Raw genomic sequence first — 26,502 nt, 5'->3', positions numbered from 1 at the left:
CCAACTTCGCTAGTCGAAAACTCCGATTTTCAACTGGATTGATCATACGCTTCGGGGTGATGTTTTCTCTCAGTGTACAACCCTACCGCACACTCGTTGTTCAAAAAGCCAACGAACCGGTTAAGATTACGAGATTTCAACCGTTTCAACCGGCCCGCGCCGCATCCGCATCGTCGTCACGCCACCGCAACAAACAAACGCGCGAGGTTTTATTTCTGTATCCTGTCTATCCGGAAACACCGCCCCAAAAACGGTCACACGTCGTACACAGGAAGGTTTTTCTCGTAAGTATCCGAAAAAATTGTGGGATTTCCGTAAAATAATTAAGGTTGTATTTATTAACCAAATATTAACTTGACAGGCTCGGAAAATGGCCGATCCGGATTACGAATCGGACGAGTACTACGACGAGCAGGGCAACCGGTGGTACGAACCCCAGTACTTCCCGATACTCGAGTCGGACCCATCGGAGGAGGACGAAGATGACTCGTTCGACCAAACCGGATGTAGTTACGATGGAAATAAATCGTGTTCCGACATCCGGATGGAGGTCATCGATTTTGATACGGTATCAACGGGTACGTTCGTCCCACGCCCGGGCTACCAACCGGAAGAGATGACACCCACCCGGCGGGATCCTCGCTGTCGGTCCCAAACGGAACTGGCCCGGTTTTGGCCGGTTTACGTCGGAAACTTCCGGTGCCAGCAGAGTTGGCAGGGCGAGTTTGATACCGTTCAGAGGTTCTTTGCTTGGAAGGGATTGCATGTACGGTGGTGGTATCGGAAGGTCGATGATCCATATTACAATGACTTTCAGTCCAAGGCCGGCCTGTACGACATGCTGGTGTATTTTGTTTCCGAGGAGGATGCCAATTTTGCGATCCGAAACTGTCATCGGACGATGTTCATGGGATACCCGCTGAATGTGTTCCCCGGTCGGACACCGGTCTACTTCGATCCGAGTCGGAGTCTGCAGGTAGATATTTGTTTATTTTATATTCATTAATTTCATTTAACTGCTAGTAGGGTGGGGCGGGGCAAGATGGGTCACCTAAGGATGGATCACCATATTTTTGTAAATACAAATCGTATTGGTTTGTATTCGCCCGCTTCTCTTTAATACACTAGTTAGCTATGCAGAATCGAAAAAAAGTTCATTAAATACAAAATAATATGATGTTAAACAGAGGGCCCATATAGCCGAGGCGGTAAACGCACGGGTATTCAGTATGACCATGCTGAGGGTGACGGGTTCGATTCCCGGTCGGTCCAGGATCTTTTCGTAAAGGAAATTTCCTTGACTTCCTTGGGCATAGAGTATCTTCGTGCCTGCCACACGATATACACATGCAAAATGGTCATTGGCAGAGGAAGCTCTCAGTTAATAACTGTGGAAGTGCTCATAGAACACTAAGCTGAGAAGCAGGCTTTGTCCCAGTGAGGACGTTACGCCAAGAAGAGGAGGATGATGTTAAACAAGCAGTTTTAAAAAGTGATCGATTTTGGGTCGTGAAAAAAGTGCGGGGCAAGATGGGTCACCTTTTAAGTAATTCACATTTTCTCAACGAAAAACGTCAAAATATAAGATTTGTTCCACATTCATATATGCTCCATATCCATACTGAGTAAACAAGAGCTACTAGTAAACATTTTATAAATTTATTTGGAAGATAAAAAACTTTACGATTTGAGTGGTCCTACGGCCACTTGAATATCGATGTTTTCACTAAGAAATTATCATAATTTTATGTTATAATGTCGAGCGTTCATTCCGCTTGATTGAAGTCATTTATGAGATAGTCTTGTAATAAAAAATAAATAACTTTTGAATGCTCCAAAAATACGTTCAAAATTGAAGGTGACCCATCTTGCCCCGCGGCCGTTTATATGGAGATTATATGGAATGTATCGCATAAGAAAAATGGCTAAGAACTATTTTATTTTTTATTTCCAATGAGAGTGAATAATTTTTCAAATCAATGCCCCAATCTTTTGTATATTCATGCTGGTCATCCAACAAAATTATTACCATAATAAAAAAATGAGTAATGCACCCGAAAATGACACTGACCCATCTTGCCCCGCGACCCATCTTGCCCCGCCCCACCCTACATGCTGAGGGTGACGGGTTTGATTCCAGTTCGGTCCAGCAACTTTCGTGACTGTCTTGGGCATAGAGTAGGTATCTTCGTGAAAGACATATGCAAAAAGCCATTGCTAGAAGAAACTCTCAATTAATATGTAACAAGGTTAACTGCGGAAGTTCTGAGCGTCCATAAATTACGTCACGCAAAAATTGCCCATTTTCAACCCCCCCTCCCCCCTATGTCACACTTTTTGTATGAGACTTCAGAAAATTTGGTATGGGTTGTCGCACTTTACTAACACCCCCCCCCCCTCCCCCCTAAAAGCGTGACGTAATTTATGGACGTTCCCTAATAGCAGAAGGAGATAGCTGTATGCAAACTGCCAGCATAGGGAATCCCATTTTCTCGCCGGTTAGCGTGTTAGGAGGGGTAATGGTTGATGAGGCCCATGAATAGTTATAGAGAAGGGTTTTCCGCCATGGAGGTGGCTACATCATTGACTTTACGTCCTCGAAATTGAACTATTCCCGAAAGTCGGCCAGACGCCCCGGAAAGCTGGGAAGGGTGGGCCTGAAAAGGTCCAACTAAAGGAACAAGGGTTGCGACAATCGAAAGGTCCTCTGTCACCACAGGTTAGGGCTGGTCAGCGGAAGGACATCCACAGGGCCCTAGTCGTCGGATAGAAAGAAGAGGAAGAAGAAGTCGGAGGACCAGGACCGCAGAGACACCAGGCCCAGGTAGGAAAGGAGGGCAGGTGGTAAGCGCGAGTAGGATGACGCGCTCGTCATAAATACGGAAGAGTCCAAGTTCAGAAGCCTTGAAGGAGGCGATTAGGAGCGACTTCAAGCTCATACATGTTGGAGCCGACGTATGCAGACGTCCTCGTACAGGCGAAATGAACCTCGAGCTCAAGCGCGATAACAGCGCAAGAGTGCCGCCTACAAGTGTCAGACGGAAGAGGTCCTTGGCGAAGACGTCGAGGTGAGGAAAGCGGCTGTGAAAGTGAAAACCCTAGACGAGATCACTGACGTGGCGGACGCTAACAAGACCGTTATAGTAGCGAAGCTCAAGATGAGCTGGTCATGTCAGCTGACCATTCACGAGCCACCTGAGGTTTGCCTCAGGTAGCTGGGACCAGGACACAAGTCATGGGACTGAAAAGGCCCTGAAAAGAGCAAGCTGTTTAAGCGATGTGAAAATGAAGACCATAAGACAACCCCATATTTGATTTGTTCCGGGAAATCCGTGAACAACGAGCACGCAACGGGAGGTCCAAGGTGCTCGGCCTTCGGCCGTAGCTGACAAATCACAGTGCAGGTAAAGCAGCTGAACCTGAACCACTGTTAGGCAGTTTCTGAATGGTGGACGGATATCGTACCATTGCGGACCCATGCCGAGTACACACCGGCAACGACAATTGGGTCCGGAAAAACGGCAGCAATATGGACGACGGGTAAATACTCCGTCCAGGAGTTGGTATCTACCAACTACGAGGGCTTCGTAGACGCCAAAGTAAATGGGGTCTTCTTTTGTAGCTGCAGGACATTTTGACAGAACATTTTGCGTCGGAATGCAGTCAGAAGCGTGAACATCTATTTTCTTTTCCGTTTCAACCAGACATAATTATGGAAAGCTTCGCAGCTTTCTTGCTCGGTTCAAAATCCCTACCGGCCCAGGGCTTACAATTTCCAGTTTCACCTTCGTTACTCCATACACTTTTTCCGCAATAACTTTCATAGGAGTTTCTACTGCATCATCTTCGAGTTCTCCGCCATGAACATCCTCTTCTCCGTCCTCAGGTATATCAAGCTCGAGCTTCTCCCCTCTTGATTGGAGAAAATAGGATATACCAGTCTTTCTTCTCTTCGAAGGCTCGTAGACGCCTTAGCAACTACCGGGAGTTTCTCGATCTCCAGCTTGTAGTCGCCCTGTAGGTAGGCCGTTGCGATTATTTGTCCGTTCTTCTTCAACGTTGATTCCTGCTTGCTGAACGATACTTCTATGCCTGCCTTGGTTAGCTTGCTTACCGATATGAGGTTTTCCCGTAGACCTCCAACAACCTTTACATCTTGAACTTGCAGGGGCATTTCCTGGTTACTAATCCCGTCGATGACTCCAACTTGATACGCCAGCAAAGATTGACCTTCCTTGGCAACGTTGATAACAACAGGCTTCATCAATCTTCTCAGTGCAGTGCCGTCAAATGCCTCTTCGAGCTCACCAGGTGTTCGCTTGATCCGGAGTCCAGCTTGAATTTGATTCTCTCTGTTCGCTTTTCCTTGGCAACGCCGCTGTTAGCCATAAACACGACCGCTTTGGAACTGGAATCACTTGCCGCATTCGTACTCCTAGGTATCTTGTCGGTCATCCTGCTTCCAGCAATCCATTTAAAGATGGCCTTTCTTCCCGCATAGGTAACACTTACCCCTGAACTTCATTTCGTCCTGGTTTCCAACAAACGCCGCCGGTTTCTTCTCGTTCACCTGGTATCTTTTCATACGCTTCAATTCTTTACTTAACAGTCGGGTTTTCATCATCTCGTATGTCAGGTCAGCTTCGGCTAGGTTTTCCAATGCCGTAACCAGAGGGTCAAATGACTCCTGCAACGTGAGAATGAGTGCCGAACACACATAACTTTCTTCGAGCTTCGAACCAGCCATACGGAGTTGACGCACCAAACGCATCCAATGTATTCGTCCGCAATGAAACTCACCAACAGAGCTTTAGCCTTGCGATCCATTTCCGCATATTTCATTGCTTGAGCCGGACTTGCTGGAGCTTCCACAGCAATTGCATCCCATACATTCGACGCCTCCAGATACGTCTGAACTCTGAACTGCTAGATGTCGAATCCTTGTCCATTGAACTGTGGAATTCCGTGGCTTGCAGTTTCTCTTCGTGTATCGCCCATAACCTGTAGAGTTGCAGTCTGGTAGCCCATCGCACAGCCAATGAAACTCACGAGTGAAACGAATAAAATGAACTTGCTTTAATGACACCTGGAATAGCAATAAACAATTTATGAAAATGGAGGGTATCGCCGACTACTGCGATGGTGCGCTTCTTGACCTTGATTGCTTTGTCTTCAACAGATCTTGCGGATGAAAGATTTAGGAGAGGCTGAGCAAGTTCTGGGAATCAAGATTACAAAAGAAGAAGGTATGATAGCCGTTAATCAAGAGCGTTTCATAAACAAATTGTTAGAGAAATGCAAGATGGTAGAATGCAATGCCGTACAAAATGAGACCAAAAAACGGAAGCTGAACGTGACGAGGTGAAAAAAAATCCCTATCGCCAATTGATCGGAAGCCTGCAGTTCCTAGCCCAATGTTCCAGACCAGATATTTGCCATGCTGTGAACTTGATGAGTAGTTTCTGTGAAAATCCCGGAGAACCACACTGGACCGCAGCAAAACGGATTTTGAGTTACCTGGAGGGGACGAAAAAGTGGAAGCCAGTCTACATGAGGAATGCTGCTGATCACCTTCAGGGTGGCACCGATGCTGACTGGGGAAACGACGTGGATACAAGGCGCTACCACAAGTTGATACATGTTCCTAAAGAACAGGAAGAGCTGTGGCTTGGAGTTCTCGCAAGCAGCCTACTGTTGCGCTCTCGACCACTGAAACTGAATGTATCATGGCGCTTTCGTCTTGGACTCAGGAAGCACTTTTGTGGAGAGGGTTTATCGCTAAATTTGACGGCATTCTACCACCGATCCTGGTCAGCTGCGACAATTGAAGTTCAATTAGTTTAGCGGAGAAGGAGATGGGATATCCCTCTAGAAGTAAGCATATAGAATATAGACAGAGAAGAGAAGGGCATCTTAGAACAAATCGACCACACGAAAAGTGATAAATTTTTGACGTCGAAAATCGACCCGATTTATTTTGTTTTTGCTCATTTCGTTTCCATCGTGTCTAAACGTCAAAACAACTGCATGGCTCAAAGTATGTTGATAACTTTCAGGTATAACCAAAATTAATGAATAAATGACGTCATATCGATGATTGATTCTTTTATTTTTTGATAATTTGTTTCATTGAGAGCATATCAATTGTTGTTTCGACCACTATGGCAATAATATGGTAGACGTACCAACGATGTTTTTGCAATTGCAAGCTGTTATAAAGCATAATAATGGTGTTTACCCATTTTTCTTAGTTACCATACGCATATTCCCCGCATTTTTGTATCGCGTATATTTTTACGATTTTAATCTGATATAGATCTAGATATAGATATAACTTTGGGCTTGAATAATATCTTCCAGGATGCTTTGATTTGGGCATGTGGCCGATGTGCTTTGCAGTGATGATTGGAATAGCTGAATGTATATGCAATGGCAAACAGTTCTGTAAAAATCAGATCTTAAAGTTATCTGATATAGTTATACTGATCATGCTGCTGCATAGTATATCGAACATTTGTCGAAGTCATTTATGTAACGGAAAAATATAATTCCAAGTTGGTGAGAATATTACAAATTGAGGGAGGGTAATAGGCCCAGTCAGACCCCTGAATGGGCAATGTGGGTTAGTGTGTGGGAGTGCCATTGAAGGTTTGTAATATTCTCCGAGGCTTTCGAAATCCGAGGCTGTAACTTTTCGTAGAGTGTATCAAAAATTCTCAAATTTTGACTGTTTGTCAACCTATTATATGTGTATCATTGGTAATTCTAGATCGATTAGTAAATCTTTCATGAAGCTAGAACCGTTCTCGTAAAACACTATTTTTTAGGCAACTAATTTTTGAACTGTCATATCTCGGAGACCAATTAACCGAATTGAATGAGATTTTGAGCGATTATCAATAATACATTGATGCTTGAAAATTCTTCAAAACATAGGTACTTTTGAAACTTTGAAAAAAGTTATGATGATTTGAAATTTTTACCCATATAGAGGAGAAAGCGTCAAATTTACAATACCGCACAAAAAATACTAAATGTGTTCTTCCTTTAATCTAAATGGGCTCTAATAAATCTTATTGTAGATATCTTAAGAACTGAAGTAGAAAACCTTTGGATATCAAAAATAAAATATAATGACATAGATGTGAAAAAAAATACATTTTTTCGAGAAATATCTAAAAAGTGTTAATCCATCATAACTTTTTACAACGCTTGAAAAGTATCTATGTTTTATAGAATTTTCGAACATTAATATATTATTGATAAACGTTTAATATTTCATTCAATTCGGTTCATTGGTCTCCGGAATATAACAGCTCAAAAATTAACTGTCTAAAAATTAGTGTTCTATATAATAGGTTGACAAACAGTCAAAATTTGAGAATTTTCGATACACTCTATGAAGAGTTACAGCATGTTGAACTTTTTTGTGAGAGAAAAAAAAAAGTTGCCTATCCCAAACATTTTAGCCACCCCTTGTATCTCCTATGGTGTTGTAGTAGTGCGAACAAAAAATGATCTCATTCTATGGGAACTCGAACCTTGTAATGCACGGAGAAAAAATTCTACTCAAAATTGAGTTGGATCCGACTCAGTTTCGTTAAAAGTGGGACAACCCTAAAATTGAGTAAGGTGTAGGTTACTCAATTTTGAGTTATTGTTCTACTCGATGAAGACTGAGTAAAGTCAACTCACGGCATTCAAGATCGACCGTGAGTTGCTTCTACTCAGTTTGAGTAGATTTGAAGCAATTTCTTTACTGTTGCCGGACATCCTTTCAGAAAAAGATAATTTACGACATCGGCAGGTGGTGATTTTTCTGAACAACTTCTAGCACCACTAATTGCCGAAGTCGTAAATCACTTTATTTTATCCAAAAAAGAGACAAATTCCACCAAAATTATGGAAATATCACAGACAAACAGACGTAACACGTCGATCATTTTACGATTCAAATCATAGTCCCGGAAACCTGTTCGCCCAATACTAAAAGGACTGAGTTTGGCCGACCATCAACTAGGTGGCAGTAGTGGGCAAACGTCAAACTCGAACAAAAACGATGCAAACGCCACGGGTGGGCTGTCGGCCAACTATCAAATTTTTAAATAGACCGTTAAATCAGTGTACGATGGGAAATGTCAGAGTGTTACGTCTGTTTGTCTGTGGAAATATGTTGCTTCCTTGCAGCCGCTGCCGTCCGCCATGAGCAAACTTTTGTTTTGCCTTTTCGTCTATCTCCGGATCTGACAGTTCAGAACATCGATTCGCTCAATCTTTACTCAACAATGAGTAACCGATAGTAAACGCGATCAACTGAGTAAAAGCACCTCATTGTCATCAAGCGAGCTTACTCAGTTTGCGCCAACTCTTCGCGGTCGACGAAACTGAGTTGTCGTTACTCGTCGACTGAGTAGAATTTTTTCTCAGTGTGTATTGTTTATTCACCTCGATTTTCTAAGCTTGACAAGGTTTTGATGACAAACATGAGATGAGAGAATTGCCTAATAGGAAAGTCACATCAGCAAAGCTTTTACGTATGCAAATGCTATCCATAGGGTTATGTACATATAGCATTTGATCTTCTTCTTATTTATGGCTCGATGTTTGCATTGCAATTTGTCCTGCCTCTCTTCATTTTAGTGTTCTTCGAACACTTCACGCAAAAACGGCTACGCTCAAAAATGTGTTCGGCCTGCACATTTTTAGTAAACATCCATGCCGCACATGACTGTGTTCGAAACACACATTTTTTTAAAATTGCTCGTACGCTCATATGAGCATGTATTTCTCAATAATTTCGATATGGCAACCTCGCTGGGTTTATAAACCACCTTCAAATACCGAAAAATATTGATATTTTGCAAAAATGTGAGCGTGCGAGCAATTTAAAAAAATGTGTGTTTCCAACACAGTCCCTACTGTGGCGCTACTCAAAAATGAGAGCTTTTATTTTAGAGAGTTCCACAACCACAGTTATTAATTGAAGGGCTTTCTGTGCCTGCCATTGCATGAATTTGTACATTGTAGGGCAAGTACAATGAGACATTATGATCAGGGAGTCAAGAAAATTTTCTCGACCGGAACGGGAATCGAACCCACCGTCTCCGGATTGGCGATCCATAGCCTTAACCACTAGGCTAACTGGAGACCTCTACTTTACCTACTAGTCTGGAATACACAGACTGTGCCTTTACCTTATTGGATAAAAAGCGAACGAATTAATTAAAATTTCACGATATTCCCTATCCGCAGGCAAAGAAAATGAAAAGCGGCCGGGTCTACAGTGAACTGTTCTTCGAGAAGCATGTCAAGTTCATCCAGGGTGTCGATGTGACATGTACCGTCAAGTTCGATACCAAATACGGCGCCATGGAGTTTGCCAGCCCTGAAGACATGGCCAAGGTCCGCAAGGGCGAAAAGCTATGGAAGTTCGAACCGGTCCCTCGGAGGCTTCGGAAACAGCGCTTCCTCGAGCAGGACCTTCTGGCGCAGATCGAAGCCCATCTGCTACTGCATCCGGAAACGCTCCGGCTGGATCCCAACGACAGCTACGCCAAAATGTTGCTGCAAAACAAACGACCGCAACTCGATCCGAATCCGAAAATCCCGCCCGTTCCGCTTCGGAACGGACCGACCAAGAGGGTACAGCAAACCAAGCTGAAACGCAAAATGAAGAAGGAGGAGAGGCGCATCACACAGGCAGTGGCCGAAGGACATAGGCCAAAATGCTACGGTAAAACCGTAGAGGCCAAGAAGCGGTTCAAAAGGATGTTAGAATCCGCTGTTAAGAACCACGAGAGCGACTGCTAGAAGTGAAGAGGAGATTTCTAACATTTCCGAATGAAGTTTCTTTTATGTTATTTGACTGTTGTTGGTAAGTTGAATTTTATCTCTTTGACCTTATTATTGTTATTGTTGAATTTGGTTTAATAAAAAAAAAATAACTATAGGTATTGAGTAGGTATGTCGATGTTCAGGTATGTTCAGTGCAGCTAAGACAAGGTAAGTGTTTCCAGTGTTCCACTAACTAGTGCCTAAGAAAGCCAAATTGGCCTACTACCACTTTCGCTACTAAACAATGCTTTGCGGTGATAAAACCTACTATAAAGTAAACATATTGACTGTCAAACGATAAACTGCAACGATCGACGCGCCACCATCTTTCGAATAGTGGTGGGTGTAGGTCCTTTTTCGCGGTGTTGTTCACGGTGAAGCAACACCGCGAAAAGGGTACCTGTGCTCTCCAACATTCGAAAAATGGTGGCGCGTCGATCGTTCTACGCTAGCGATTTTGCGGTGGGGTGATGACGTTTGGAGGCGAATACAAAAGTTTGTGGAAATTTTTTTTTATTTATGTTCATAATATTGTCAATACAAGTTCAATGCAAGTATATTTCAAGAATTCAGATGATTTCTATTCCTCTTTGTCGGAATAGCAACAGACAGCGTCCCTCGCCGATTCAGAAGGCCCGCTTCGCTTTCAGAACGCCCACAGCCTCCTTGCAGGCCCGCGCAAATTTCTCGCAATCTTCCTTCCGCACATTGCCGGCAACGTTGCGAGTCGGATCAAAGTAGTCGGTCACCACCATCGGTTGCTGATGGTTGGCTCTGTTACAGAAGGCACCCTTGGGTTTGACCGTAGCCTCCTTGACCGATGCCCCGGTCCGGACCCAATCGAACCGAGCCCAGTAGGCGAAGAAATCCTTCACCAGAGTTAGAAAATCAATGGGTTCCGCGTAGAGGGTGATGCGCTCTACGAAGTTGGTGTTGTAGAGTCCGTTGATCTTTTCGGGACCGTTGATCAGCGGAAAGACCGGTGGAAGACATTGCTCCGTTTGCATGTAGAATACGATCAGGGAGATCAGGACATTATGGTGGAAGCTATCACCGATATCGGTTCTCTTCATCCATTCCTTGAGCAGGAAGAAGAGCTTTCGAGCCATTGGTTGAAGCCGGAAGAAGTAATCGACAATTTTTGCATTGCCAACGACGTACGGACTGTTGAGCGTAAGATCAATTGTCAATTGGAGAGAGCGAATCTTCAATCGAAGAACCATAGGTCCTTGGGGTATCTGACGTTCAACGGTTACTTCTGGCTTGTTCTCGTTCTTGCCAGCCCATGCAAGAATCTTATGATACACCGTTTTAGGTTGCATGCCCTGTCCTACTTTGATCGAAAGATCAAGATCGGAGTCTTGATTGGCCAGCCCGGTCACACGAGACCCAAACGGTACGATGGTGCTCTCTCGCAGCATAGTTCCAAGCTTTGCATTGAGATAGTCGTATACGGCTTCGTACGGTGTATTCCGTTGAACTGCTGTACCGATGGTGCAGAGCTTATCGAGCTCGATTTCGCGAACCTCCTTGAGATATTGGGCAGCTGTCGTCGAGAGTTGCGAGTTGGCAGGAGCCTGTCGAACAGCCGGACGGATCTCCGCCACAATTCTATCTCCCAAGCAGTCGCGGAGACTTGTCGCATGCTTCTTGCTTCCCAAATGGCGAATCGGATTGGAAACCATCGTATTCAGGTGGATCATATACCATGCAATGGCCCCTTCATAGCGGCAGTTGTCGATTCCCCGCTTGGTACAGATGGTGCACGTGTAATCGAACACGTACTTCCACTTGGCAAAGGTGACATTTTCGGTGAAGGTGACCGCAGCGGACCCATCCACTCGCATTGGTTTCAGTTGAATGCAGTCCAGATAGGCGGCGGCCTTGCGCAGGAGCTGAACGGTGTATTGTTCTATCTGATCGTAGTTGTTGTCGTAGCGTACAAGTACGCCTGTTGCAAGCTGCACGAACAGGTTGAAGAAAATGGCCTGTGGAGAGGAAAAGAGTTCTTTGTAATCAGAGCAGTAGCGTGGTTCAGATGCGCTTTCGGCGTACGCCCAATGTGGTGATCCTCCCACAATACTTGGTCAATAGGACAGATAGGTGAAGTACTAGATTTGTAGTAATGAGCTGAATTTTAGTATGGTGAGAAGGTCAATTCTCCGTTTTTGCAATGAAATGGTGCGAAAAGCGTGGGTATTATGATTCCTTACTTGTTGGGTTTAATCACCGTTAACTAGTATATATCTATTTTATTGATATTTATCGGTGAACGAGTAAAACAATATCGTTTTTTGCGTGACGTTTCGGCCTAATCACTTTTCAGCCATCTTCAGACGCAATTTGATCGCCGCAGCTGATGCTACCTCCTATCCAGCTGGGAGATCACGTACCACTCCTACGTACGTACGTAGGTGATCTCCCAGCTGGATAGGAGGTAGCATCAGCTGCGGCGATCAAATTGCGTCTGAAGATGGCTGAAAAGTGATTAGGCCGAAACGTCACGCAAAAAACGATATTGTTTTACTCGTTCACCGATAAATATCAATAAAATAGATACCATCAGGGTACCAGATTCCGCTCATCTAAGGCCAGTTTCGCAGAAAAACATCATCTGTTGAATGACTGTTAAGCCAATTTGTAATGTTTTTCCATTTTCTGTTAGTTCAATCTAAGTGCAATCAGATATAAATCAAGACTTATGTAAAACTTTTCATAAAAGTATGATTTTATTACATTTGGTGTGAGACCAAAGTGGTCCTAATTCCGCTCACGAACAAATTTATGCCATCTTTCAAATAGACTTTTGCGGAAAAGTGCATTATTTTTGCAACTCTATGTTTTTACAATTATTTTTTCCTGTTCCGTAGGAGTGTATAATAGGGATTAAACACACTGTGTACTAAAATCGGCAGATTTTACGATTTTGACGTATTTTTTTGCGTGAGCGGTTATTGGAACACATGAAATTAGCTACAGCTTTTTTGGGCCCAATAGCCGCTCAAAAAAAATCATTGTTTTGTTTTTAAAATTTATGTTATCCGGTAAATATTGCATAAAATGGCTTTGCACTCGTCTAATTTATATTGTCCAAGAATATCAGCACCGAAAAGAGTGTATTTATGCGTTTAAACTTGATTTTTCAACAGTGAGCGGCTATTGGGTCATGAGCGGCTACTGGTACACTGACAGTATATATTATGATTCCTTGCCTAATTTGATGCTGTTTGAGCAAAACTTTGGGTAACAGTGTTGTTGTTTTCTCCATTTCTTGCAACATAAACAACAATATATTCAATATATATACAAATATAGCTTAGCTATATATAAGTCCTGTTCAACGACGTAGGTTGAACTTGCTCGAAGTTGCTGCATCCCGCTCTTACCCGTTTGATGACAAATGGGCAAGAACAAGATGCAGCAACTTCGAGCAAGTTCAACCTGCGTCGTTGAACAGGACTATAGATTCAATTGATATTCCGATAAAAAATGGAAAAATGAGTGGTTACCATTCTCAATTTCAACTTTAAATGTCGGTTGATACTGACACTTCGCAGCACTGTCACAGCGACGAATATAAATTTCTTAAAGTTTTGTTTTGAGTGATATGAATGCTTAATTGAAAATAGGGTGCCCATATCTCCCCAATCATTTAAAATCGACGCCTTAAACACCTGTTTTTTTCTTTAAAAAAAAACATTTCTCGTAGTACAAGTGTAATTCAACTACAGTAATCGCAAGTATGACGTAGTAAGTAGCTTGATTGCCCGTGTAGCTGCCGGCTTAGAATAGCACTACGGACCACCTGTTCCGGGGGTAAAAGTCCACCAAACAGGTAACCCCAATCCAAGGTGTCAGGCGACCCGTGCTGAGGGATGAATGGTTGAGGGGGTTTAAAAGATGCTCGATCTTTAACGGAGCCCGTAGCGTGGGTAGATCGCCTTTTTGGGTTGCGTTGCGGTGATAGATCTACCAAACCGAAATCTAGTGTCGTCCTATTTTTCAATTTTGGAATATGTGTTTTTGTAATTCAAGGAGTTATAGCATTTAGTCCTACTACTGGTGTTTTGGTGACTTCCAGTTTTGAATAAAACTGAGTTTACCAACTTTTACTTTGCATATAGTTAAAAACCTCACCATCTGAGGCTAAACTCAATGCAAAGGAAATCAAATTGGGTTAGGGATCCATGTATGTACTAACTCTTCGAAGACTGGAAAGTGCTAGTACGCAAGGAACATACTAGAATCCTTAATACTGAACACATGTTCCATTATTGGAATGATATTGCTGCTAATGTTAAAACCCGGGTCCTACACACTAAGATTCAGATGTTCCAGCTCAGTAATTTTTTCACTGAGTTCAGTATTTTTTCCATCTTTTTACTGAGTTTTCAACAGCAGATTTATTTCGGTACACTCGGCAATCGTATTTGCCGTTCACCAGTAACGATATTTACCGTGCTTCAGTAACTTTTGACAGTTTGTGAGCTGAGCTCGGTAACTCATTTACAGAATATCCGCAAAATAAATAACCGAGCGTACCGAGTTTAATTTGCTGTTGAGAACTCAGTAAAAAGATGGGGAAAATACCGAGCTGATCTTAGTGTGTAAACTTCCTACTGGGGAGAATTTAGCAGTAAAACAAAGGTGATGCTAGGTTTCCGATGCATGGCCAATATCAGTACTTTTGTTTTGTTTTCTAAGAAAACAAAACAAAAACTGTATCAAAATCGATACTTTATTGCCCCTCAATGGCAATTGAGTAATGCGACATGCACTACACTAAGGATACGGGTAATGTCACAATAGATCTAAAAACTGGTCGCAGTGACAAACCCGAACAGGAATAAAAAAAAAAGTAGCTTGATATTATCAAGATCGTCATGGTATTATAGTGTACGTAAGATTCAACGTTGTTTTCAAGCATCTTTAGACAACTTTCAGGCGGCCAAGTTAGGTGATTTGCGTGAAAAAACAAGTGATGTAGGATTAGTTTCTTTCGAAAGTTTAATTTGTCACAACCGCGTTGTTCTGCGCGGGTAAAGTGAGACGTTTGCACGGATGGCTTTAAAGGACTCTTTGTCGCGTCGCGGGTGCATTGCCATGAGAGTGAGTATTTATTGTGAAAATAAATCGTGTTAGTTGTGATTATCGCGCAATCTGCAGGGATAAGGACGGGAGCCTCCTGACGGACAAACGTGAGGTGATCGAAAGGTGGAAGCAGCACTTCGACGAGCACCTGAAAGGCGAAGAGAATGTAGGCACGGAGGACCAAGGCAGCGGAGGAAATGACTATGTTGGTGCAGCAGAGGACGGGAACGAAGTTAAGGAGGCCATCCACCAGCTCAAAAACAACAAAGCGGCTGGTAAGGACGGTATCGCAGCAGAACTCATCAAGATGGGCCCGGAAAAGTTGGCCACCTGTCTGCACCAGTTAGTAGTCAAGATCTGGGAAACCGAACAGCTACCGGAGGAGTGGAAGGAAGGGATAATCTGTCCCATCCAAAGAAAGGCGACAAGTTAATGTGTGAGAACTTTCGAGCGATCACCATTTTGAATGCCGCCTACAAAGTACTATCCCAGATCATCTTCCGTCGTCTTTCCTCTAAAGTAAATGAGTTCGTGGGAAGTTACCAAGCCGGTTTCATTGACGGCCGGTCGACAACGGACCAGATCTTCACCGTACGGCAAATCCTCTAGAAATGCCGTGAATACCAGGTCCCAACGCATCACCTGTTCATCGACTTCAAAGCGGCATACGACAGTATCGACCGCACAGAGCTATGGAAAATTATGGACGAGAACAGCTTTCCCGGGAAGCTGACTAGACTGATAAGAGCAACGATGGATGGTGTGCAGAACAGCGTAAGGATTTCGGGTGAACTATCCAGTTCATTTGAATTTCGACGGGGATTTCGACAAGGTGATGGACTTTCCTGTCTACTATTCAACATCGCCCTGGAAGGTGTTATGCGACGAGCCGGGCTTAACAGCCGGGGTACGATCTTCACGAAATCCAGCCAATTTGTCTGTTTTGCGGATGACATGGATATTATTGCTAGAACATTTGGAACGGTGGCAGAACAGTACACCCGCCTGAAACGTGAAGCAGCAAAGGTCGGACTGGTGATTAATGCGGCTAAGACAAAGTACATGCTGGTAGGTGGGACTGAGCGAGACAGGACAAGCCTTGGCAGCAATGTTACGATAGACGGGGATACTTTCGAGGTGGTAGAAGAATTCGTCTACCTCGGTTCCTTGCTAACGACTGACAATAACGTGAGCCGTGAAATACGAAGGCGCATCATCAGTGGAAGTCGTGCCTACTATGGGCTCCAGAAGAAACTGCGGTCAAAAAAGATTCACCCCCGCACCAAATGTACCATGTACAAGACGTTAATAAGACCGGTGGTTCTCTACGGACACGAGACATGGACGATGCTCGAGGAGCACTCGGAGTTTTCGAGCGACGGGTGCTAAGGACGATCTTCGGCGGCGTACAGGAGAACGGTGTGTGGCGGAGAAGGATGAACCACGAGCTCGCTGCACTTTACGGCGAACCCAGCATCCAGAAAGCGGCCAAAGCCGGAAGGATACGATGGGCAGGGCATGTTGCAAGAATGCCGGACAACAACCCTGCAAAGCTAGTGTTTGCTAACCATCCGGTTGGTACAAGAAGGCGTGGAGCGCAGAGAGCACGATGGGCGGACCAGGTGGAGCGTGATCTGGCGAATGTTGGGCGTGACCGACGTTGGAGAGCTGCAGCTGCAAATCGAGTATTATGGCGGCAAATTGTTGATTCAGTATTATCATGAATTTGATGTTAACTAAATAAATGAAAATTGTGATTATCGCGACGCGTATTTCCAGTGGTGTGAATCATATTACCTAGCATAGGTGACTCCCAGCTTCACACCCTACCTTACTGTTGAGAACCACTGGATTATTGGCTCTCATGCTCTCGTCGTTCTGCGTGCTCGACGATAGCATTTTGTTATGCCTTCGGTCGATGCACAATTGCAGAGATTAGAATAGAAGTAATGTAGTCGCCGTGTCGTAAATACGTGTCGTTTTGGTAATGTTTATTTTATGTAAATAAAATAAGTTATGTTTTAATGTGTTATTTCGCTACGCCTGGGAGTTTAAATAGACAAGCATGTCTCCCGGCCACTCCGAACTCCAGGACGTAACACTTACCCTACTAACAAATACTCCTTCCCGAGACAACTGTGGGGATGCTGTGGATTCCACTCCCAAGTACCAATGATAGCTGAATAACAATTTATTCAGCCAATTTTTTTAAAATCAAGCCAAAGAGCGGTTTATTAAGCCGTTGTACAGCAATAATGTTTGTTGGGCGGTTTCTAGTAACAAGGGTTGTCACACTAAAATTTCTTCCCTCTCCCGATGACCGCAGGGACGTGGCCAGCGCCGTTATTGACTCTCAAATATTGAACTCTCGAATTGTGCACATTGAGAGTGTGTAGCTAGTCCCAAGCACCATTCAATGGTTCTCCGTACAACTTCGATTGTTCTGGTCAATCACGGAGTAGCAACTACGATGTGTACGGTTATCTTTGCTTTGCTTTTATCAACCATAACATAAAATATAAAAAAAACAGCGATTTTTTACACTTAATTAAAAACATATAAACCGACCGGCTTGGTGGTCTAGTGACTTTCGCTTCTGATTCGTATACAGAAGGTTCTGGGTTCAATCCCTTGCCCGTCCCTTTCCTCCTACTTTATATCTTTCTATCTACTTTCACTTGCGTAGCCAGAAATTTGCTATGAGAGGAGTTTTCGACGATCAATGTCCCTTTTTTACTTATTTGACACTCACATTTTGTAAACAGCAATGAATAATGAGGCCTTTTACATTCACTTATGCCGTTTTTCTTTTTGATCCAGTTCTGGAACTGGATGAGATCACAGTTTCAACCCCAACCCGACTTCGGTTTCGCTTGTACTAAAGTTTGTTTGAGTTTGTTCGACGTTTGTTTGTTTACACATTTTTCGCCAATCAAGTTCCAACCCAGGTTCAAAAAAAAAAACCGCAATAGAGTCGTAGCTTCAAAATAGCGGCAATGTCGAAATTTTTTTCACCATAATGGGTTTTATTCTGAAATTTGTCCCCCCCCCCTCCCCCTGGCTACGCCACAGGCTAGAATAAAAACTGGGTGAAAGCCTTTTCTCTTTCTTCCAACTTTAACAGCACAGTGTCAATCTATCATATCTAGATTGAGTTTAAATAAGGGCGAAAGTAACATGAGAGAGTTCTCTTCATCGACTCTCTCTTCTTCAAATTAAAGTGACAAGATGCAAATATGGTTGAACTTTTTGGTCATAAATCGCTAGGTTGCGATGCAATCTACTTAGACGCTAGATTGAAAAAGTTCGATTGAAGTTGCATCTTGTCACTTTAATTTGCAGAAGAGAGAGTCGATGAAAAGAACTCTCTTATGTTACTTTTGCCCTTATTTAAACTCAATCTAGAATAACGCCTACAAGTTATGCAACCAAGCGAACTGTATCGTTTCTCCTTCAGAGTAATCAGTACACAATCTATCACCTAAACATACATATCTAGATTGAGTTTAAATAAGGGCGAAAGTAACATGAGAGAGTTCTCTTCATCGACTCTCTCTTCTGCAAATTAAAGTGACAAGATGCAAATTCAATCGAACTCTTTTACACTTAGACGCTAGATTGCATCGCAACCTAGCGATTTATGACCTAAAAGTGCAACCATACTTGCATCTTGTCACTTTAATTTGAAGAAGAGAGAGTCGATGAAGAGAACTCTCTCATGTTACTTTCGCCCTTATTTAAACTCAATCTAGAATATTAACGTGGTTAAAAAAAGGGCATTTGCTCCACACCGCTTTTTAGATTCGTAACCAAATTATATGCCTTCTCCCAAAATTTGACTTGATTTGGTTGAAAATTGAGACTGCACAAGCCATTCAAAGTTTGTATGGGAATTACTATGGGAAAACGATGTTTTTCATTCAATCGACCGTAGCATTTTCCCAAGTGCCCTAGAAGGATAGTTGACCCTTGGTACTCCTAGGCTACTCTATCAGCCACAACTTCACCAAAGACCGCATTCAAATCGGACGCCTCATTAATTAGCTATCGATTTGTATCCAACAGGAGAAACAGTGATCCTCCAGCTTCTCAGCAGGCAACATTGCTGCATATGGCGCCACCACACTGAAATTATTATTATTATTATTATTATTTATTAAAGAGGTTTTAACTTGAGTCACGATAACTAATTGATGAGGCATGCGATTTGACCCAGTCTAATGAGTATATTATATTCGACGAGAAAGGCATTATCACCACTAAAAGTGGATTAATCTGGGTTTTTTTTACTCCCTTTGCATTGAGTATCTTCTTACCTGTTTACACGATATGCCAAAGCCGAGAAGCAGGCTTGATCTCAGTTCGGGCGTTACTCCAAGAAAAGGATGAATGTTATATATAGAACTTATATATGCATTTTCGTATTTTCAGCCTTATGTTACATTTTCTTGATTTCAGCCTTTCCTATTCAGCCTTTTGAAATTCATCCTTATGTTACCATCCCATGAACATTGCCTTGAGCAAAGGAACTTTCTAGTTAATGATTTTCATCATGGGATAAAACATGTGAAAATGCTTTGTTTCAAATGCGGCACGTAGCGGTGAAATTGTGTATCAAACTTTTCGCCATTTGAAAGCCATAAGCCCAAAAGCACAGACAAAAGACATAACACCTTGAACGATTTTCATGGAAATCCATCGCCCAGTTCACACTACCATCACCTGGTGGGAAAGTTGCACGAATTACTGTGTTATGCAATATCGTCAACAAAAGGCGCTACCGTGTATGCACCAAACTTTGCGCAGTTAAGAAAAACCAAATTTCTGATCGTTATAAAAAATACAAACAAACAAAATATATCACGAACAACTTGCTCATACGATAGACTAATGATCCTTCTTTGAGTCTGCAATATAAAAAAAATCATAATATTAACCAAAAAAATACTTAAAATAGAAAAACTATTTCATTGCCTTGTTCCTAACTTTGCGCACAAAATCTTCGATTGCTCCTAACTTTGCGCATGGTATGCCTAACTTTGCGCATGCTATGAATTGCTCAAAAAAGTCATCAAAAATACTATTATTTAATGTTTTCCTATTAAACTAAAGTTATTCAGGTAGTGTGCCCTTAACTGATCTTTGTTGAAATACTTTGTCCTACGAGGCAGGGGGAACGGAGACCTCCGGAGTTCTTGAATTCGTAGTCTGCGATTCGTACTAGGCACCTACCGTGTGGACAATCCAAACTTCATGAGAGGTTTTCCAGTGTCTAGAGATCAAAGGTAAAACCTTCCTGCACGCTAAGAAAATGTTACTCTAAAATGAGTAAGATTCACACAAAACTGAGCTAAACTGGGACAGCTCAAAAAATGAGTAAATTGCATTTCCAGCGATAGCGCTGGCTCAAGTGTAAAAATCCAACCAATTAAGGCCGTATAATATTCTTCACATCAGCAAGAATATTATACGACCTAAACTGATGAGATTTTCGCACTTGGGCCAGCGCTATCGCTGGAAAAAAAATTTACTCATTTTTGAGTTGTCCCACTTTAGCTCCAAAATGAGTGAATTTTCTGACCGTGTGATAATTGATGTGATCGTTACGGGTAGGAACAATAAGGGGTCATTTAAATATGACGCCCAGCTTTGTGGGGTGGAATTAGGTGGTTGAGGTTGTCTAAAAAGTGTGATATGCCATGTATTAAACCGTTTGACCAACATTGCCACCGCCCCCATGTTGGTCGAACAAGCGAATGTTTCTGCAACCGTATGACGAACTGCCAAATCGTGTTGCACCAACATGTCACTTTGGTTGCACCAACATCATCCCCCATTTGAAATCGCACTGTGTTTGTGCAACAACACTACACACGCTACGATTGGTTCGTCAAACATTCAGGCTTATTCTGCGCGGCGTGTGAGGTGAGACAGATGGTTTCGTCTCACGTGACGTGAGACGACTAATGTAAATCAAATGGGGCGATTCGACTTTTGTCACCTCATTCGACTCGTCTCACCTCACACGCCGCGCAGAATAAGCCTGATTGGCTCCGCCCACCGTTGGTTTGAGTAAAATCAAACTGGTTTGATTTTTGCCGACCAAACCGTCAACCGTCAAATCGGTTTGACGAACTGCCAAATCGGTTCGTCAAGCAGCGTCACACACGGTCAAACACAGCACCAACTCAACCACCAACCTGGGGGCGGAGTCAATGTTGGTCAAACCGTTTGAGTAGTGTGTAGGGTGCCTTAGGTATACTATGAAGCGTGACGGAGCGGCTCGGGGGAGAAGGGGGTTCTAAAATTCTGAAAAATGATAAACGTCATATTTGAATGGTCCCTAACATTGACCGCCGGGAAAGCCAAATGAAGGACTGTTCATAAAACACGTCACATTGTAGGCAGACGGAGAACGCCTGCCGTAGCGCTACGGTTCATACAATTTTCTACTAATTTCTATACAAAATCTGCTACATGGTGGAGGGGCAGGCCTGAAATTGTCAGTTCTAGTGTTACATAATATTTAAATGGTTCGTAAGTCATGTATTCACGCTCAACATGCATTTACTAAAAGTGCGCAAAAATTAGGAACACAGTGCAAATATTGGTTCCAAACATTGCGCACCACTATTTACTAGTTAAATTGAAAAAAATATTACGAACTGTGATTGATATTACTAGAATATCACATTTTTTGTCAATTAACTGCAAAATTAATCATCGTTGTACAGTTTATTCGAGGAAAATTTTGATTTTTAGTAGAGTTACTTCTTGGCAACCGTGTTAAGGTGAGGCAAATTTTGACGTTTTTTGTGTATTTTTTGTTTATTATTCAACATAAACAAAGATTTTATGGCAATTAAATATTCGTCAAATACTGTTTATGTTTGCACAATGCTACTGCAATGATTAAACTGGTAAAAATGTTGACATTTAGTTATTTTCTTCGTTATTTTACAAGAATGCGCAAAGTTTGGACCTGCGCAAAGTTAGGTGCGCACACGGTAGTGTGAAACGTCAAACGCATAGAAAAACGATGCGCGCGCCTCTGGTTGTGGAAGCCACAACTATAAAAATTTAAAATGATCGTTTAAAGCGTGGTCGATGGATGGAAATTCCGCAAGTGTTACGTCTGTTTATCTGTGCCATAAGCATTCACAACATGTTGACAGAAAACCAGAACTTTCTTTGGGTGATCTGGTTCTTGAGATAAAGCATGTCAAAAATGTTGACTTTCCCAAGAACACTAACGCCACGCAACGGGGAATTTGCGCACTATGCACTGCAACCTATTTTAGAGACGTGAGTGTTCTGGACAACTTTGCTGAAGATCGTAACTTTGGAGGACATAAGTAATACAAGCTAGTGGCATAAGCAGTACAGTTTTCAGGAAATTCCAAACTTTTTGGGATGCTACAATATTCCAATGAGGTGTTGCAATAGGCTATGGGACCATTTGGACAGGGGGACCTTTTTGCCAATTGCTGCTAAAACTCAATCAATTTTGAACACCGAATGACTTGAAACCATGTACAAAAAATCAGATCAATTGGTGTTAAATTAACTGAGTTATAGCTTAAGGCGAAACTGGAAGCATTTCCTCATTTTTTTGGTTTTTGTTTTTTCTGCCTCAGGAACGGCACTCAACTCGGTAAAATAAATTCCCGGTTATTTCCCGGTTGTTCCCGGTACCTAAAAATTTTTTCCCGGTTTTCTAGAAATTGATTTATATGGTTAAATCGGAACACTGATATGGCTATTTTCTATTTTCTCACTTTTCTGATTTTGTAAACAGTTTAACCTTACTGGAAGCGCACCATTATCAAAGGTCTAACAATGTCAAAAAATATCATTCATCATAAGAAGCCCAAGTGAAGTAGACTTTTGGCTCAATTGATCGCGTTCTAGGAGGTTGACAATTTATGGCGGCTTTAATAAATTTTACATTTACATATTTTTTGAATTCCCCAACAACATAACACCATAACTGTTCAATTTTATGCTTTAAGCTTGGACTGTTTAACGCTCAAAATGACATAAAAATACTTGAATGCGATTTTTTGTACCAGGAGTTCTTTTGTTATGTGCAAGTTATCAACATTCAAAATTCAGAAAACGTTAGTAAAATCTCGAACAAAGCGAAAACTAAATCATGCCTTACAATTAGAAGCGAATGAACCCTGCTATTAGAGCATCTTTGGTGGAAAAACAAAATCCAATATAGGCCACATTTAGAAAGAAGCCCATATTTTCTCTAGTCTTAAAAACTTAAAATATTTCTCAAGAAAGTATTTTCGGAATTTTATACATATTAGATATGCTCTATTTAAAGTTAGGGTAGAGATTTCTAATAGAAACGCCAAATGAAATTTTTGAAAAAAAAAAAACTCAAATCAATTTCTCGAGAATCTACTGGAGCAATCCCTGGGAAATTCGAAAAATCTCTTGAAGAAACTTGTAAAGATAATCTGGAATGTAAAAACTGTTTGTGGAATCTCTGGAATAATTATTAAAGGATTCCTTGATAATGTTCACTGTTGAGATGCTTGACAGTATACTAATGAAAGAGGGACTCCTGAAGAAATCCATCGGAGGATTCAAATAGGTAAAATATAGTTGGAATTCCCAAATAAATTACTCCAAAAGTATTTGACGAAAAGCATGTAAAATCTTCAATATTTTTCTTGAAAAAAAAGGAATTTATTGGTAAAACTGCTTGATATGGTTGAATTGTTTTGGAAAAGTTACTTGTAAGACGTTTCAAGAAATCCCTGGGAAAATATCTTGTTAAATCTCTTAATTCAGTAACAAATTTTGAAAACGACGTATAATCAATGGTGTAGCATTGATTATACGTCGTTTTCAAAATTTGTTACTGAATTAATGTTTGGAGAAATCTCTAGGAGAAACTGCGAAGAAAACCTTGGTTTATCATCAAGAGAAATGTTAGGCAACCTGGAAGAATCGATTGTATACTATCTAAAGAACATGTCCAACATGGAATACTGGAAAAAATGTTATAAAATTATTGAAGACGATCCATTTAACAGAATTTCTAAAATCTAATATGGCAATATTTTTTTCTGTAATGAAACAATACACTGACTGTCCTAGCCAAAACACATTATTTAAAGTTTTCCATTTATACCTTAGCTTTTCCAAAATTAATTGTAATTCTCTACAACAGTTCCATTAAAAAAGTCCAAGATTTTAAATCAAAATTTAAGAAAAATCTAAAATAAATCTTATGATTAAGTTTTGAACTCTGCATCTAGTATCTGTGATATAGTATCTTTAGATTACAAAAATATTGATCATGTTTAAGAAAAATAATGATTTTCATGTAGATGCAATAGAAATTATTATCCTGGACCTTCAATTTTAAGGGTGGTTTATGTTCTAAGCAAATTCCCGGTTTTTTCCCGGTTGTTTGCGATTCCCGGGTAATTCCCGGTTTTCCCGGAATTCCCGGTTGAGTGGCCACCCTGGGATTAAATCCGTTACCGTTGGACGACTCTGATTGGAACAGACCCCGCTCTAGTGTCAAAATTCTCGGACCGCGATGAATTCGGTTCATCGGTGGATAAGTCCATAGTTAATCCTGGTTTAACGCTTAAGGCGAAACTGGATCCATTTCCTCACTTTTTGGTTTTTGATTTTTTATAAAATAACGAAGCAATATTTTCAAAATCGGGTTTCGTACACATGTAGAGTATGGATCAAGATATCTCCTGATTTTTTTTCCAAGTGGAAAATGTTTTTTGTTTTTGCAGAAACTATTTATTTGTGAAATTTTGTTTGAAAATGGTTTCTGGAAAATCTAAAAACATTTTCCATCTGCAAAAAAATTCAGGAGATACCTTGATCCATACTCTACATGTGCACGAAAACCGATTTTGAAAATATTGCTTCGTTATTTTATAAAAAATCAAAAACCAAAAAGTGAGGAAATGGATCCAGTTTCGCCTTAAGCGTTAAACCAGGATTAACTATGGACTTATCAACCGATGAACCGAATTCATCGCGGTCCGAGAATTTTGACATTAGAGCGGGGTCTGTTCCAATCAGAATCGTCCAACGGTAACGGATTTAATCCGTTCCTGAGGCAGTTCACCATTAAGGTGAACTTGATAATTGTTTCGCTCAACTCAACGTATGGAATCCGTTCCTGGGACAGTTCCTTGCAAAGGAACTTGTACTATTTTTGTTCGATTCAGGGAACCGAAGTTCGTCGCCTAGACAACAACTTGTTTGGATTGGTTTTTCTCCTCGCAGGATGTACCTACGTTCCTTTGACGGACAACGGATCTTGATTTTTTTTCATTGTCTGAATTGGATTTCCAAAATCGCGTCCAAAGTCCTTTTTGGCAAACGCTCCGGTGATCGTTTCGAAAGCTCGAAAGCAAACGGGGTTCGTTCGTCGCCAATGTGGTGCTTCTCTCTTGACAGTTATACTGATAATGATAGTTCCAAGAGCTCGGCCTACTCATCGAGCTGCTAAACTACCACAGATCCTTATAGCTCAAAGTGTCCAAAATAAGTCCCCTGTCGCAGCCTACTAGATGAAACGATTCCATATTTTGAAATAATTCCTTGAAAATGAGACAGTCTTGAATATGGTCAAATAATAACTAAAATCACAAAACGCAAACTGATTGACTAGTGACTAAACGTGAAAATACATGAAATTTCATGCAACATTCAAGCGATTTTCATTTCTTTATGCCTTCTTAACTCACCGAGCTCTTTGTGCCGCTGTCGAGTTCTTCCCGTCCGTCGGTGCCATGCTGCATCAAATGCTTGATCAGCGTATCGCTGTTCAACAGGCTTTTCTGCTTGCACAGCGGGTTAAACAGGGAGAAAGGAATTTTGTATTAGTGTAAACAAATTATGAAGCATGCATATACCAAGCCATAATGATTGGACTCATTGGGTTGGGTTCTCTCAAGCTAGGAAATATTCTTACCTCACAGCACTGAATCGGTTTGAAAAATCGCAAAATGTCCCTCAGAGAGTGGACATCTCCAAACGCCAACGATTGCGGGCTCGAAACCTGTTGCTTCGAGCAGGTGGAATCGATCGCCTCCAGTAGGCGTCCAATCTGTGGCACCACCCCCTGGTAGATCCAGTTGACCCGCTGGAGGTAATCTTCGGTTATCTCGTTCAACCGAGTCGCGAACAGTTGTAGGTGGAAATGGGACATCTTTTTTCCTGTGGTTCGAACGATAACAAGCACTAACTGCACTATATAATCAAAGCAAACCAAGTGTAGCCTAAAATGACCACCAAGTTCTGCAAGCGCCAACTGCACTGGACACCGAACTAAACCGAAGTGGCGTGACGCGACGCTCTCTGCTGCAACGAACCGAACTAGGTAGGCGGCGCGGCAGGCGGTGAACGATTGGTTCTGCCGCAACGGCGTCAGGCAACGACTTTGTCAACGGAAAGCTTTGTTTTATCGCTTTCATCGTTTTAGAACTGATTAACACTAGGGTGGACCCGCAAAACGTTGTTTCAGAGCGACAAATGATCTTATGATTTGAATACCAACCAACGACTTGACCAACGAGACAT

The 26,502-nt window shown here is 41.9% G+C and overlaps 2 protein-coding genes across 2 annotated transcripts; one reads left to right on the top strand and one right to left on the bottom strand.

The window, feature by feature from the left end:
* Nucleotides 1-185: 185 nt before the first annotated feature.
* On the top strand, nucleotides 186-10,112 carry LOC109410429 (uncharacterized). Its single transcript, XM_019683985.3, has 3 exons — nucleotides 186-284; nucleotides 362-976; nucleotides 9,253-10,112. Exons 2-3 carry the CDS (start codon nucleotides 371-373, stop codon nucleotides 9,808-9,810), a joined length of 1,164 nt encoding a protein of 387 aa, XP_019539530.3. The 5' UTR covers nucleotides 186-284; nucleotides 362-370; the 3' UTR covers nucleotides 9,811-10,112.
* Nucleotides 10,113-10,327: 215 nt separating this feature from the next.
* LOC109410428 (uncharacterized) lies at nucleotides 10,328-26,290 on the bottom strand. Its single transcript, XM_029869303.2, has 3 exons — nucleotides 25,895-26,290; nucleotides 25,668-25,760; nucleotides 10,328-11,822 (listed from the first exon to the last, which is right to left on the bottom strand). Exons 1-3 carry the CDS (start codon nucleotides 26,129-26,131, stop codon nucleotides 10,461-10,463), a joined length of 1,692 nt encoding a protein of 563 aa, XP_029725163.2. The 5' UTR covers nucleotides 26,132-26,290; the 3' UTR covers nucleotides 10,328-10,460.
* Nucleotides 26,291-26,502: the final 212 nt, after the last annotated feature.

This window comes from Aedes albopictus, chromosome 3 (genome assembly GCF_035046485.1).
Source record: "Aedes albopictus strain Foshan chromosome 3, AalbF5, whole genome shotgun sequence".
NCBI classification, from domain to species: Eukaryota; Metazoa; Arthropoda; class Insecta; order Diptera; family Culicidae; genus Aedes; species Aedes albopictus.
The sequence above is the reverse complement of the archived record's forward strand: the minus strand, read 5'-3'. Positions and strand labels throughout refer to the sequence as shown.